Raw genomic sequence first — 16,811 nt, 5'->3', positions numbered from 1 at the left:
TTCAGCTCTGCAATTAGACATAGTAAATTATAATTGCAAAACCTTCCACATAAATAAATGTTAAGTCTGTATGAAGCAATTTTGTGGTTCTTTTCTTGTGTTGCACAATTACAGAGAAGAGTAAAAATGTACTGAGTTGGAGATTACTAAATTCCTGTTACTCTGGTTTTCCAAGGAACTAAGGCTTATGCAGGAGTGCTATCTGCCTGTCTCTCTGTCCTCTCCAATCACCTTTGAACCTGCTGAATAATTTTGACCAAGTTTGATGAGGGCACGGAAGGAGGAATCTTAACTGAAAAAAATGGACATTCTTTCAAGTTTTGTGAACATCAGCAGCTGAATAGCAGACAGACTGATATACATTGCTGAGTGAAAAACTACAGACTAATCTCAACTGTTACCCTTTCTCTTTGGCTAAGGACCTAGTTATCAGTAGATCTGAACACTGGAGTTTATTTCAGAACCAGAGAGATTAGAGCTTTTACCCTACTTGATTATCTGGCACAATCACTCACTCACATCATGTTCCCAGGTCTCAACTTGCCTTCTCTGCAGGAAGGTCCCTGCTGGTCTGGGATGGTAGGGCAGAAAATCATGTCGATTCCTGCTGTGCTGCCTCCTGCAGCCTTCAGTCTCGAGCATTACTGGCCAAGGTCCCTGGGCATCCCACACGTTCCTCTCCACACAGCTCACTGATCTCCAGGATCTTCCCCACTTCCAGGATCTTTCCTCCAACCAGGATTGCACCTTCCTCCTTCTAGGTCCCTTGCCACTTTCTGAGACCACTTCTATTCAGGGACCCTTCTTTTTTGGAGCCAGCACTTCTTTCCAGGGCCCCAAGCCCTCAGTTTTCTAAATCCAGATAGTCTACGCGCAAAAACACAATGCATGATCTGCCTCCTGACTGGCAGTTTTGTCTCTTTATTAATTGGAAGGTTCAGGACATGTCACTTTTATTTTCTACAGATATTACCAAAATTTACAGCCAGCCCATAACAATCACAGCTAGCAGGTAGCAGGCTTGTGCTTCAGAGTTTCTAAGATCAGTTTCATCACCATCTCAACATGCAGCCATTATTCTACCACCTTTAGCATTCAAATTTTATTTCTTCATCTGTAACACCAGCAAGCACATATGTAGCTGAACCAGTCATAGCACTGGGCTGTGACGCTCTTGCCTTACTGTTAGTGAAAGGTAGGGGAGGGAGTGAGGGAAGGTTTAAGGATGTGAAGATACTGCAGCAGAGTGACTTCATATCAGTACACATCAGTTCACATAGAACCAGCTGTGACTAGTTTTGCTGTTCAGAAGACAGTATTAGAGCTATATCTCTGTTCTGCGTGCCACGTATTTAGGTGACAAAAGGTAATTTCAGTGCAGTGTTATGGAGAAAAAGTAGCTGGCACTAGGTAAGTTAGTTACAAAACATAGAAATGGGAAAGAATATACAATTTTACACTTTTAGAATAGAATAAAGATGACAGGTTCCACCACACTGCTCTTCAGTAGGGGCCCAGTTTAGCAGTCTAATCAGAAGTAACTAGATCATGAAATGGACCTCACAGGCAACCTGGAATCAAGAAAAAAATCTGAATTTGTTAAATTGCTATATTCTTTCTCTAGTTCTAAAAAGACATCATAACAGAATTTTGAATGCTAACATGTCATATTAATAAAAAATATTTATTCATAGTCTTTGTAAGAGAATGAATTTTTGATGCATTGCAACATACTGTAAAATTTTACTTCTGCTTTACTTTTAAGTGAGAGACATGTGAGAGGATGAAGAGATCAGCAGAATAACTCATCTGGAACATTTCAAAGATTTTCTTCACATGCTAGAGACCCTGATCCCCAAGAATTTTTCTGCAGCTGATAAAAAGGAAACTTCAGGTGGCAGATCCTCAGAAGAAAATACCTTTGGTACTATTTTCTGGAGTTTGGTGTTGGCTTTATTTACCGTTAGTTTATGTTAGCAAAAGGAGCATGCAGTTATTCAAGCACACAGTTCAACTGTTTCTGCTGGCAGTGTTAATTCAGTCACATGACAGAAAAGCTCCAAGAACCCTTCATGTGGGCTGTCTTGTATGTCACAGTGGGGGTCATCAGTAGCAGAAAACTGAATTTTGGACCTCTGGGTTTAATGTATGAACTAAAAGGAGCAGAATAAAAGCAATAGTAAGCTAATCAGTCACTATCTATGATACTGGCAGGAGAAGAAGAAAATGATACACTGAGTGGATGTGTGTTATAGAAAGAACATTTTTTTCTGATTATGTGGCACATAACCTAAAGTTGAAGGTGGAGGGTACTCTTTGATCCCTCTTTACTGCTCCAGAAGCAAACAGATAACACTATTTCAAGGTTCAGAAAAGTCCAGGGCTTCACAGAAAGAAACAGACAATTTTACTCTTCTTCCTAAACACTGTTTCTGTACTGCTGCTGCAGAGCTCGTCCTTCTTTCTTCATCCCACACGCCGAAACAGGCAGCTTCTGACCTGTTAGGACACAACCTTACAGTGTCCTAATACGCATATTATTATTCTGCCAGCCTAACTTATTCTTTGAGGGTGGTGGAACAGTGTTATATTCCTTTACAAAAATGGTATAGTCCCCTTGAAAAGGTTAGAATAGACAGCAACCGGAGCTAAAGGGCCTTTGGATTTAAGAGGTTTAGAGTAGTTTTTGTAAAATATTTTACACATTTTCTGAGAATTATGTATAAATCTCTGTGAATGCACTTATAATCTGATGTTAAATATAGACAATGGCCACAAGTAATTCAGGGAGTTAAAACTTTTGGGTTTTGTCTAGTAGATCTTATCTTAGTCTATATAACATTTGTGGCCACTAGCTGCTCCTTTATGGTCTAATAACACTGATTTCAGTTTGAGACCAAATGTAAAGGCAAAGTATCAGGTTAGGGAACACTATAAAAACATTACAATAATACCCAAATCAAGTTTCAGGAAGAGACTAAATAATTACATTGCCAATGGGTGTCTGTAGAAATCATGGACGCTTTCATGGTCAGCCTAAAATACTCTTAAGTTTAGATGTCTGAATTTGACCTCCATGACCTGCCAAGGTTTCCTCACCCAACAATTGTATCAGAGGTCATGTCGGGTAGTTGTCTCTATTCCTTTACAATATCACCCTGTCCTTTGTGAACTGCATATGGAAGATTATTCTTTCCCAAGCATATATCACATTTCTCCCTCATGGTATCCACTTGACATTTGCACTTTTCCCTAACCACCTCCGACACTGTGGATAACACTGTAATTGCAAAATTTCTTGCCATCTTTATGATAACATGAAGGCAGAGGGGCTCATTTAGTGTAACATTCTGTCATAGAGAAGATCATGCAGATCCACATTTGCAGTTATATTCTATGGTCAAAAAAGATGTAAATCTGTATCATGACATTTTACAGAAATTGTATTATCAAATCCAGATGTATGGAGACAAATTAGAATAACCCTCACTGAAGTGTCAAATTTATCAGCTCTATTTATTCTGAACAATATTTTTTCTGATATCTGGGTCATAGCTCCTATTATTAATACTGCATGTGGTAAAACACAACTCCATTTTATCACTGTTACATATTTTCTATAGTTTATTTGCTTTTGCTCCAGCAGTTGTTTCCTGGTTACATCGAAATGGAGTAGTACCTCTAACTTAAAGCAGGAATGGGGTACGGTTTTTATTCAACAGTGCGCTCGTGTGGCAAGACTTAGAAAATACATGGATAATGTATTACAGGATTAGTTAAATGCAATGTATGTTTTAATTACAGAAGACAAAATAACACATAAAAGTTGTCATAGATAGATACAATGATCTGTTCACCACTATAATTTTGGCTACCTTTTTTTTTTTTTTTTTAATTCTTGTATCCTACTTTGACTGCATACTTAGAAAAAATATCCTCTTTCAAATATTCTGGTGATCCAAGTCACAGCTCCCAATAAAGGGTATTATCCTGTTTTGCCATATGTGGCCCCATTCTTCACTGTAAATTTAATATCAGAGTGTAATCTTGGTATCTGTATTTCTTTCATCACCATGGACCAAAAGATCTGTTTTCTACAGCAGACCTGAGTACAGCTGAAATGTTATCACACCAAAATCTACAGACATCACATTTTTTGGCTTCTCAGGTACTAGTCTATGAATTCTGACTTCAAGTTCTCATAGCCTCGAGGCAAAGATGTATAGCAAGAAGTAATGACTTTTATTAAGCTACCTGGTACTGCTGAAGAAAGTATAAATGACCTTGCAGGCAAACAAGCCCTTCTTCTTCAAAGAAAAAAAAAAAAAAAAAAAGAAGTGGAGTTGAAAGCTAAACATACATTGAAAACAGTTACTCTTATTTATTTAGATATACAGCATATGATATAACCATCCATGTAATCTCAGCTCCAACTCACATGGGAGACCTACAAAATACTTTCAAAGGAGGAACATTAAACTAATATTCTAACTTTCTGGAATACAAAAAAGGTGGAAAACAGATACTGGCTTTGTAGTTCATTATGGTCTCTCTCACCATCACCAAGTTGTATATTCCAGAGGCTACAAATTCTTTTTCCTTCATTAAGAAGACAGCCACCTCAAAGAAATCATAATGGGCACCTGTACACCGAGAGCTTTCAGGCAGCTAGAGAGATGGTAACTGGTTAGCCGACACAAGTCAAATCAACTTTACTGTTTCCATTTCTAGTCTTTGTGAAGTTGTATTTCAGGAAGAAAGAAGCCCGTTGGAGCACACCTCCCACATGTTGGGCAATCACAAGTAGATCAGTATAAGGTAAGTGTCAGGGAGAGGAAGGTTAGCCAGGAGCAGAGAAACACAGCAAGGCACACAGGGCAGAGAGCTCACTAACAAAAGCTGTAGTACCACAGTACCCAGTCAGAGAACAGGACTTAAAATTCCCTCTCTTCTCCAACGGTACCTGTTAGGTCCAGCTGAAATAGCTGGACTGTCTATAGCCTTGCTAAGCCCTCCTTCACTCTGCCATTTCCCATGGCTAACAGATTTCTTGCAAAGTGTCTGGCTGCCAGCAGGTCCCACAGGAGGGAGGTTGCAAGCAACACACATCTCAGTGGGGCTGGAATACAGGAGGACATTCACAGTCCTGAAGAAAGAAAAGCCTTATTCTGAAGATTACTGGAGAGCTGATCCTCATTAATCCAGGGCAGGCCTGATCTCAAGACTTGTGAAGACTCGTGGCCTTACATGTTGTTAGGCCAAGAATTGAAGGGAGGAGGGAAGCTTCTGCTTGAGTGTCCTGTGGGAAAAACTAGAAATTCCCACTGTAACTTGCCTGGCTGCTTTCCATCATCTTCAATCGTGCCTTTTCTACAGCTGATTTAATCTTCACATATGTGTTGCAGGAAGCCCTCCACCACTTCTAGCCCTGATGATGACCCTCCACTTGCAACTTGGAGTGGGAATTAGATAAGCTGAACACTCCTCCTGAGATAAGTTACCAAAGAAAACACAAGACAGCATTCCCACTGCAATATCCCATTGCACCAGGATATGCTGGTTCCTTATGGTCCCCATAAGAAAGGCATTCAGACTCTGCAAAATATAATTTCAAATGCAATTTATTAGAGTTAACACCGTAAAGAAATAGACAACTGTTATCTTAGAGCATTTCAGATGAGTAGAGCAGCATCAAATGGGCCTCTGATCAGGGCACACTGTGAAGACCCTGTCTGTGGCAGGGCTACCACACTGCGGTCATTCAATCTATTAGAGGATTTTCTTACAAGAAAACAACTCTATTCATCATTTCTGCTGTCAAACAGAAATGATATTCACATGAAAACTTCTTGCTGCACTTTTAGCTAGAAGCAAAGTCATGGAGGTGGTGTAATCCCCAATAAAACATGGGAGCTTCCATCCTCTAACAGTGAGCCGGCTGAGTTTATCCTGTGGCCATGGGAAAGGCATGGCACAACACAAGCCTAAGGGTCATGTTGTACCTGGCTACCTTCAGGTCAGCTGTTGCATGGATCACATGCGCAACAGTCCTCCAGGCAGGATTATCTGCCTCCAACGTGGAGGTACTCTGCAGCTTCTGCTCCAAACCAACCACTCCCAGCATGTTGAGGTGTCTGACCTCATTTCTTTGGAGTCTGCAATTCAAGAGGAGGTTTTGGAGGATAAAACCAGGTAGCTGTAACATCAGTAAGTCATCAGGAGAGATGGCAGGACCTCAGGCATCAACCTTGATGCATTACACTGTACCAAGGCTTTGTAGACCGAGGTTGGACAACAGGGCTAGAAGGGAATTTTGCTAACCTTGTGAGTCCCAAACTTCCATCCAGTAGGCACAGCCTGCATGGGAAGCACAGCACTGTGAGTGGGCTACCATGCCTGAGGCCTCTGCTCAGGCATTTTTTGCAAAAACAGCTTGACAGAAGCATTACTGAAAGCTGGCTGTGACCAAATAGGGATGAAGGGGATGGAAATTTCCTGGTGTCCTTAGAATAAGAAAGTGCAATAACAACAGGGGAGTGGTTCTACACTGCTTTATGTTATTCCCATCAAGATGGTGTCATGAGCAAGGTCTCTGGAGTAATCTCTGCAGAAAGTTACCTTGCAGAACAGACAAGAATGCCCCTATTAAAGCTGAGGCTTGGTCAAAGAAAACATAGATTTCCCCCCCTGCCCCCTTCATGTTCATTTTCTCTTAGCAAGGTACCCTGAGCTCTTGAGTTGTATGTGTTGGAAGGGACAAGCTCAGCAATTGTCTCCTAGGTGCTTCATACTACTACTGTGGAGTCCCCTGGTGCCTGAGCCACGTTCCTCAGTATGTTATAGGGGTGAGCAGAACTGGAGGCCGCTTCGGAGCAAATCTGAAAGGATGGCAAGTGCACCCCAGGATGGTTCAACATGGCTGTCTAGTAGCTTCCACTTACAAAACACAAACTCCTCGGGTAAGTCGTTCAATAGGTAGAACCGAATGCTTTCACAAACTTCCGCACTCTAACCGCTGAGTGTCTTTAATCGAACACCTATAACATTCAAGGAATCCGTGACGGGGGTGTCCTTGGAGAAAATCTTACCCATAGCACAAGAGCTAAGGTCTCCTCATGCTTTGGTGAGGCTGGTGGACGTTACTATGCCCCCGTATCGACAACCGCTCCGGGTGAAAACTGCGAGGAAGACCAGGGGCCTTCACCGCCGTGACGAGAGCAGGGCCTCATCGAACTTGCTACGGGCAGCAGTTCCGCCGCCGCCGCCGACCCTGCCGACCCTCCCCACCCCCCGTTCCCGCCCGCACAGCTCCCCGCTGCGCGTGCGCGGCGCAGCTGCCCTCAGCCCCGGCGCCCCGCCCCGCGGCAGGCGCCCTCTGATGACGCCACCTCACCTGGTGTCCGAAGCGACCAGCGCACGGCCCCCGCCCCTCGGGCGCATGCGCGCCAGGTGAGGCGGCGCGTTCCTTTCTCTCGCCCTTCTGCTGGGGCGCTGGGCCCCCTCCCCTCCCCTCCCCTCCCCTCCCTGGCCGTTAACCGATACCGCTGTCCGGCGCGGCCGCCTCCCGCCGCCGCCGCCGCTAGGCCGGCCCCGCCCCGCCCCGTCCCGTCGCGCCCGGCTGCGAGCCGAGCCGAGCCGAGCTGAGCCGAGCCGAGGCGGCCAAGCTCTGGCCGCGCAGACACGGGCTGGCTGGTGGCAGCCAGCGCGGGAACGGCACCCGCTGCCCACCCACCCGCCCTCACTCTTTCTCCCTCTCCCTCTCCCTCTCCCTCTCCCTCTCCCTCTCCCTCTCCCTCTCTCCAGGAGGGGGCCGCGGGCGAGCGGAGGCGGGAGGCCCCGTCCCGGCACGGGCGGGGAGCGAGGCCGCCGGGGGGCGGGAGGAGGAATGCGCTGGTGTCCGCCGCCGGGGGCGGCCCCTGAAGGAGAGGGCGCGGTCCCCCGGCGGGCGGGGCCCGACGCAGGCCCGGCCGCGCTGGCCGGAGGCTGGGGGAGGCTGGCGCCGGGGAGAGGCGGGCCCAGCCGACGGCCGGCCGCTGCCTCCTCCCCGGCAGCCGCGGCCCGCCCCCTGCAGCCGGGGGCAGGGCTGAGGCCGTCGCGGGGGAGCGTGGCGGGGGACTGAGTCGTGTCTCTGTGCGTAGGTGAGCCCGATGTCGATTCGCCGGCTGGGCGAGGGGGAGTGCGGCTGATGCTGAAGAGCTGGCCTCGGGCCGGCAGCCCCCCCGGAGCCGGCAAGGCCCTGTGCGTGCGCGGGGTGGGAGACATGGACTCCGCAGAGCCCGCGGGCGCTGCGGGCGGAGACCTTTCGGCGGATCGGCCCGCGACTAGCAGCCTTCGGTGCGGGGAGGAGGAGCCGGACAAGGAGGGAGATGATGCGGGAGGGAAGAGCGGCGGCAGCTCCCGAGAGCAGAGCCTGAATCCCGAGCTGCAGCAGGGATACCGCATCTTGCAAGAGTTTCTCCTGGAGAAGTACCGACCTCTGACAGCACCGTTTTTGAAGCCCCTCGTGGATCAGGCATCCGTCAGGGAAGAAGGCTGCCTCTCGGGTCGTAGCAGCAGTCACTCCTTTCAGCAGTCGCCAGCTGGAATGGGGCTGTTGAAGATGGAAGAGAAATTTTCTAGTGGGCAGTACACAGGGATAGCAGATTTTGTGGGGGACTTCCGCCTGATGCTGGAGACATGTTACCGGCTCCATGGTGTAGATCACTGGCTCTCCAAACAGGCCCAGAAGCTGGAGATGATGCTGGAACAGAAGCTGGCGCTGCTGTCCCGGTAGGTGTAGAAAACTCTGTAGGGGCCCTGCCAGATGCTGTTTACATAAAGTAGAACAGGAAGGTGCGTTTCTTTGTGTAAAAATTACCATTTGCAGGGTTTTTTAGAAAACTCACAATAAACCACTCAAACTCTCAATACTTCCACAAAGAAGAAGGTTTCCTACTGGGAACTATTCAGCTCTTAATTCAAAATGCTTTGGAGATTCCAAACCCGAAAATACCAAAATGCAAAATAGGGCACATCATTTCCTGGCTAAGATTTTCCTTCTGAAAGAAACCTTTTATGAACATGGAGGCACACTTGTTTAGACAAGATGTCAAATGCTCCTTTATTTTATGCTGTCAAAAGCAAGTGAAACTACCCAAACTCTGCATGAACATCTGGGTGTTTAAAATTGTGATTTTTACAGGCTGAAATTTTTACAGTCTTTAAAACAAGTAGGAATAAAATCTTGAGCCAAAGTACCTGCTTTGAAATGGCGTATTTTTTGATAATCATAAAATGAAAGATAGTGCTTGGCATGTTACAGTCTTAAATGGCAAAATGGAAGTTGTGATATGTTTAAATATAAGTCCCTGGCAGGAACTTGTTTATCAGCCAAAGCAGCTGAAGCATAGAAAGCTGTCAAGCTGTATAGTAGAAAGCCCTGTTTAAATCACAACTGAAATACATGTTTTCTCATAAGTTTGACATAGGCTTAGTTTAGTCATACTCAGAAAACTCTGGTGGCTTCCTACAAGGAAAGGTCCACCAGTCTTCTGAGTGAGATAGTATTTTGCATGTAAAAACCAAGAGGGTTTTTTTGGCAAAGGGTGAAGGTGAAGAAGGAACAGTATTAGGAAACGCATAAAGCTGTGCATGTCTATCAACCTTAAACTTGCTAGTGACACACAGCATTAGCTGCCAGTAGCTCGTGCAGTAGGAACACTTGAGGAGCGTGGTGCAGAACTCGACTGAATAAGCCAGAGTCAATGTATTCCGTGTTGGTGTAGCAACACTGTATTTGAAACTGGTTTTGCGTAATGGCAGTTTTGGGACAGTTTGGGAGTAGAAGGGAAGGAGCTGAACTTAATACATGAATGTTGCTACTTTGCTTGAGTAAAACTTGATTTTTAAAAAAAAAATCAGAATTCCTGGCTTAAAAGAGTTACTGCTGGCAAATAAATCGCTAACCAAATGCAGCTGGGAAGATCTGTGCCAAGTTTATTTCTGTATGTTGTGTGACACTAGCATCTCGACTTTACTGAACTGAAGGGTGTTTCACTGAAGACTCTTTGTTGAATTATGTGACTACTCATTGGATTTGATAGGGCCTAAGAATGCTCAATGCCTTTTTATTAGAAACTCCATAAGAAAGTGAAGTCAGTTTGTGTACTGTGTCATCAAGTAGCGATATATGAATTTACTGCAAAAATTCAATCGCTGTTGTCATTCTTTCACAACTGCAGTCTTTGTTCAAATAAATATTAAGAAGTATTAACCTGGCTAAAAATAATCCTACTTCAGTATATAGTGAATTTCTTTTACGTTAACTGCTCAGAGATTTGTGAAGATTTTTTTCAATATGTCTGTGTACACTAGCTTGGTAAAAGTTTCTAAGAACTATATATAGAAAGGATTATGGAATCTAGAAGCCTCAAAGTTCTTTTACAGTTTTTGATCAGACAGATTGAACTGTTTAACAGAACTAATTTTATTAGTAAAATGAAATTCAAGAACAACCACTTGGAATAATCTTTCTTGCTTCATTACAGGGCAGTATTTAGCTCAATGATCACCATCAAGTGACTCAAGGGAAGCAATCAGTGTTGGTTGTATGATTCTCAGATATTACAAACCACAAAAAATTACCTTAGAATGGAGGTCGCTTTTGAATGGAGGTTGGATTTTCTTCCCTTCTCTCATGGGTTTTCAGAGGTTATGTGCTAGTGTTACTTCTCATACCAGTGTTGCTGGAGTACTTTGAAACAGTATAAGCTGAAATGTAACATTACAACCAAATTTGCAGTGTCTTGCTTTTCATATTTTTTAATTTTTAACCAAATTAAGCTGCTGTTTAACACAGACACACACACACACACACACCCCCCAAACCAATTTTTAAGTGTCTTCTAAAAATTATAGTTTCTTATCTCAGGTCTTGTGGAAGTACTTTCTTTCCAAATATTTATGGATTAATGTAGGAAATTCAATCTCCAAATAAGATTTCATTACTTGAGATTAATATCCACCGTTTTTAACAGATGTGAAAACGTAGCTCATGTTTTGGTTTTAAGTTTAAAATTTCATAAAGGAACTTTCAAAGTGATAAAAATGGCAGGTGGAAAATAACTTTTTTTCTGAGTAAATATGCTTGATCTGTGGTTGGTAGCATAGGCATTGAAGTGCCGTTGCTAAGGGAAATTGTAATTGTGGATTGGCTTGATTTTTTTCTTCTAGGCATTTAAGAGAGAAAACATCAATAGCTGTAACATCTAGAGGATGCTATGGGCTGGAAGATGAGAAAGGAACAGCATGCATTTCAACAAGACGTCGTTCCACGCCTCGCAATTTAGTAGGCTTGTCAACAGGCATGTTTGAGTCTGTGATGGTTCAGGTTCTAAGGCAAGAGGAACAGCTGAGAGCTAAAGAGGAAAAGAGGTAATAAGAAAAACTGTTTTGGTTTGATTTTAAATAATTGTCTTCCTAGTTCTTTACAGGAGCTAGCTCATAGAAACTTTTGTAGGTAAACAAACGTTGTGGTGCTCTTCGTCTTAGGTTCATGAATGGACTTAGGGCATCAGTACAGTGCATCCACAAAGCAAGAAATTGGCTTTGATTTACCACCTTCTTGAAAAATTCCCAAAGTCATACAAGCTTTAAAATAAATAAAGGCTGCTGTTATTTTAGGATTGTGAAACGTTTAACAGTAACTGAAAGCATCCACAGCAATTTCCTGTTAGCTCAGTCATGAGCTCCGTGGACTGTTTTCCATGCAACAATTAGTTAAGCATTCTGGTAGTTTTTAATCTACAGTCTAATTCTGTGATCTTGTCACTGCTTCCCTCACTGATAGTCAGAAGCAATTATCTCTGCCAGTGCCACTCCTGTTATCTCACTGATGTGGCATTTCAGCTTGTCAGTTAGATAACAAATTTAGAATGTGTGTGTAATTAACTCTGTGGGATTTTGTGGTTTTCATAAATTTAAGAGATGCATAATTCCAGACAGTGTTTAGTGTTGATTGTGGTATGTTTAACTTTGAGGAGAATGAAGCTTATAAGCTTGTATACTTTAGCAGTAACCTGGGAGACTGTCTGAACATGGAGCATGATGATAAGACAGTATTAGCTTTAGGAAGCAAAGTATTTCCAGATTTTCTCTAAGTTTACAGTTTTTGGATATTTTTCCAATATATAACCAGTTCACTCTCATTTTGCAGGTAATCTTCATTTTCAACAGATCTGAAGTCATACAGTATTGGCTGACTTGAGTGTTAGCCGGTACTTTTTCTCTAGAAATGAGTGGATCTTTCTTCTTCTAATCCCCCTCATACTTTGCAAAAAAGCAAAGATCACTAGGGTTATTGTTTCTCTGGTAAAATTCTCTTGATTTGTGTTCAACTCTGTGTTCTAGATCTGAACTTGATAGTGCTGTTATGAAAAAGGACATTTTGATTGGATTTTAATTCATCCATAGAGTCAGTAGAACGTATTGCCCGATGAAATAAAAATTTTGCTTCTTACACCTGTTTTAAAACACGTTCCTGCAAAACTATAGTAATTAACAGTTAAATCCGTATACCTGGATATACTGAGAAGTCCCAGATCCTGGTCAAAGGATACTACTACACGGTGGTTGACTCTACAGAATGTTCTACAGTAACAGAAAAAGATCACAACTAGCTTGCTTCTTTATGCCCTAAAATTTTGAACTGTGTCACTTACTAGGAAGCTATTGATCTTCTCAAATAATCATGCTTCAGGTATCTTCTTAACTTATTTGCTAACAGATCCACTGTGTCTTTAAAGTAACTGTGACTTCTCTATACCAATTGTTTCCCAACTCACCAAAATGCTAATGTTCCAAAAGTACATTATAGAGGTATTTTATGAAAAAGCTTTGGAAATTGGAAGGTGTATAAAATTAATAATACATTACCAGTGAAGATCATGTGATACAGCATATATGCTTTTTCAAATTATTTTATATATAAATGTACATACTTGCAACACTAAGATGGGACACTTCTTATTCAAAAATGTATTACAATTTAGTAAACTTACTTTGGATTATTGCTAAAATATAACTTACGTTGAATATATTGTTATCCATTAAGAGAAAATTGTTATTCAGCTTCTTTTTTTAGATATCTGACACACTGAGGTTGGCACTGAATACTTTCAAAACTGTATGCAATATTGCAGACTTGGGTAGATTCATTGGAGTGCACAGTGCTGTCCTTTTTCAGATAAGTTATCAGAAACATAAAAAAGTGCTCACTTTATGGCCATCCGTCTGACCACTCAGCATACATGTACTTTCTAGCTAGTAATTATCTTACTTTAGACAGTTTAGCCGCCTCGCTGTTTGTTAACAAACTTTCAGCCCCAGATAAGTAAGGTTGCAAATGCAAGTGACTTTCTAAAAAAACTTAACCTCATACCTAAAGAAATTGCCAACTGAAGTCCAAATTAATATCTAATCCTTTGCTTTAGATATTTAGATACTCTTTTAAGGCACAGGCATCTTATGATGAGTCAAAAGAACGGCAGTAAATGAAATCTTTAAAATAGTTCCTGATTTTTTTCTTTTCCAAAATCCTTGAAATTGATTTTACAAGCTTTTTTTCAAGTGCATATTTCGGAAGAATATCCTGAAGTGTGTTTTTTATATTTTTTTCTGTAGTTAACTTCATGGAAATCCTATTCCAAATCCTTTTGTTATTTTTGTTATTTAGCTATCCTTTGTAGAGAGTTCTCTTTTTCTTTCTTGTAGTTTATTCATTTCTTGCACAATCTATTTCACTTTTTCTTTAATGTTATATAACCTCCCCCAAGTGATATATTCATCATGGTAGAATCAACATATGAAAACTGAGACGTCTTTACAAAGCTGATTTCACTATTTTGCAGCTAATAGTTTCTGTACAGCAGCAAAAGCACTTTTTCCCCTGCAAGTATATATAGAACATCTAATGTACTTTTCTTGTCAGTCTGGTTTATAAGCTTTCCTTTTGTTCAATTGTTATAATTATCAAAATATTGAATATCTTCTTTGGATTATTAGTTACATTTCCATGAGGTTCTACTCAGCTGCTTGCTTATATGCTAATTAACATCAATATACATGCTAACTTACATATTGGTTAACAATAAATAATTGTGGAATTACTATATAATTGGAAATACTTGCCTATTTAGAGGCATTTAGATACCGAAACAGAGGTAGATTGCTACTGAAATTTTTAAAATTTTAAAACTACCAGTGAATGACAGCTAATTAACTGGTTGATTTCAATGGGAATTAGTGACTTTGTTGAAAATTGTGCTAGGCAGCTCAGAATTTGATCCTGGGATAAGTTTCAGACACGTTCATTCAAACATTTAAAGAATTCAATTCTGGTTGCAATTTAGTAATTTAGATTAGCAAATTATGGAATGAGGTATGCTTATACAGTCAATTTTGCCTTTTATAAGGATGTAAGCATGAAATGAACAAGGTCCTATGGAAGAATATAGAGTATGTCCTAATATGATGTAAGACATTGCGGATACATAATTAAGGTCACATGAGCATCTCCAAGTTTTAATTTTAAATCAAGGTCACAGGGGCATCTCCAAATTTAGTTTCTTCTGACTATTAAATCTTGATTTAATTTAGAATAATGCATAATATTGCTATTTTGTACGTAGCTTTCTAGTTTGTTTTTTAAAAGAAAGTTTGAGGAAAACAAGTTAGTCTAGAATTAAAACAATTCTCTGTTCCTTGTCATCATAATTCCATAGTTCCACCTTTTACCTGTGAAAAATTAATCCACAGGTGGGTTAGAAGTGGTAATTGAGGGGGAAAAAGTACAATTTAGTCTTTGTCTCCTCTCCCCTCCAAGTGAAATCTCTTGTTGCAAGAAAAGAAGGGAGTTATGTCTGTACTGATTTAGCTGCTATCTCTACTTGGGGAGCATGTCTGCTGAGTTTTAAGGTCAGGTGTCATGGTTTTATTTACTCAAGAGCTGCAAAAAACTGCTGCAGACATGTTCGAGGAATAAGTTTGTCCTCTGTAGTCTGGAAATGTCAGCTGATCCTTAGAATAGTGTTGTGTTATTATTGTAAACACAATAAATGTCTGCAAACATATTCCTGCAAAATGTTAATAGACGTATCAAACAACAGGTTTTTTACAGTTGCTGTCAGCATAAAAGCCAAGTATGTTTGTCCAGAGAATTTCTCAGTGTAAGGATATTTGTCCTGCTAAACATCAAATGTTTCTCTCTCTCTCTCTCCCCCTGCCCCTCCACCCCAGCTCCCTCACACCACCTTCTCACCCCTCTTCATCCCTCTCCTCCCTCTCAAAAAAACACCCTGGGGAAAAGCTATGCCCTTCAAAAGACGGGCAGCTAGTAGGAAGACCTCAATAATGAAGATATGAAAGTGTGCTATTATTTACATTTTCTTTTTGAATGTTTACTGAGAAGGGAATGACTACAGATACTGGGATAAAATGATAGCTCTGAAAAAAAAGGCAAACTTTTTGCAACTGAAACAATGCATGTTTTTCTTTTTAAAAAGATCTTTAAAATAGTATAATGATGGTAATTTTATGAAGTGCAAGACAGAGGTGAATCTAGGGAATGGTATTTATTTTGAGAATTCTACCTTAATTAAAATTATTAATTGATAAGTTGAAATTGCTTGCAAAGACAATCTTTTTAGATCACGTACAGCCTGTGGGCTTTATTAAACGATACTGAAGTGTGATTGTTTCTACAGATGTTCTATCTCACTCTCTATCTATTCATATTTAAGCTTATTTCCATAGTATTTTAATAGAGTTCACACGTTTTGGAGGCAGCAGGCTATTTGGAAGTATGTTTTACAGTTAGGAGGGAGGAGGGAATGAGATTCAGGAGTGCGTTGAAATTTATTATTTTTGAGAACACTTTTTACTTACTATTGTTTCTTCCTCTGCCCGACTTTATTATTTTTAGTTATTATTAATACAATATTAATGCATGGTAATAGAACAAAAGTCAGAATAAAAAAAATGCTCACTTTACCTATGCAAGTAGTATTCTTGAATTTACTGGTTTATTCACCTAGAACGGCAAATGGGATTTTGTCGTTAGACCACAGTCATTATATGTTTAAATCAGTGCTGCAAAGTGGGATTTTTGTCTTTCAATCCCATCCATTATACGCTAAATGCTGCATTGGGAGAATGAAGTTGAGAATTTACTGACCTGATTTCTTTTACATTTTATGTTTTACATAAATCTGTCTTTCTGCATTTGATAGGTGCATAAATAACAAGGATGCATGTATGTGGTATTAAAAATTTCTGTTCAAATTATGGTAACAAGTCACTTGAAATTTAATTATATAAGATAAAGCATTCAGTGGAATCTTACTGTATTATATGTCATTTTGCATACACAGGATACAAATTTTAAGTTTGTGGTCATGGCATATTTCTCCTGCATTGATACTAAAATGTGGGCTAAGCTAGGTTTGTCGCATTTTTTACGTTATTGAGAGGTACAGTCAATAATTAATGCTTTAAATACACATTTTTCATGCTAGAAGCCACAGTTAGCTTCATATTGTCAAAAGAAAGATTTTAATGTACTGTTACTCTTTGGCTGAATTTGGAAAGCATTGATGCTTTGAATGAATACCTGGGATTTATCTGCTACTTGTATATAAAGAAATATGATTGGAGGGTAGCAATCTGGCAATAAAGACATGTAAATTCCAGTAACAGGTCACTTTAGTGATATATGTAGGTGATTGTTTCTAGCAGTGGTCAGTGATAGAAGCTTCAGAGAAAAAGATGTGAGAAGC

At 40.9% G+C, this 16,811-nt stretch overlaps 1 protein-coding gene across 2 annotated transcripts in view; it reads left to right on the top strand.

Annotated features, from left to right (window-relative positions):
* Positions 1–7,384: 7,384 nt before the first annotated feature.
* BRD10 (bromodomain containing 10) overlaps positions 7,385–16,811 on the top strand; it is a 55,673-nt gene continuing 46,246 nt past the window's right edge. The window contains exons 1-3 of one of the 2 annotated variants that reach the window (XM_074812555.1): positions 7,385–7,449; positions 8,139–8,769; positions 11,212–11,412. In XM_074812555.1, coding sequence (XP_074668656.1) covers positions 8,186–8,769; positions 11,212–11,412 — 785 coding nt within the window. In that variant the 5' untranslated portion in view covers positions 7,385–7,449; positions 8,139–8,185. Of the gene's footprint in view, positions 7,450–8,138; positions 8,770–10,603; positions 10,653–11,211; positions 11,413–16,811 lie in introns of those variants that run through there. The other variant, XM_074812556.1, reaches the window with a different exon arrangement.

Source organism: Strix aluco, chromosome Z, assembly GCF_031877795.1.
Source record: "Strix aluco isolate bStrAlu1 chromosome Z, bStrAlu1.hap1, whole genome shotgun sequence".
Classification (NCBI taxonomy): Eukaryota; Metazoa; Chordata; class Aves; order Strigiformes; family Strigidae; genus Strix; species Strix aluco.
Note: the sequence above shows the minus strand (reverse complement) of the source record. Positions and strands in the feature narration are given on the sequence as shown.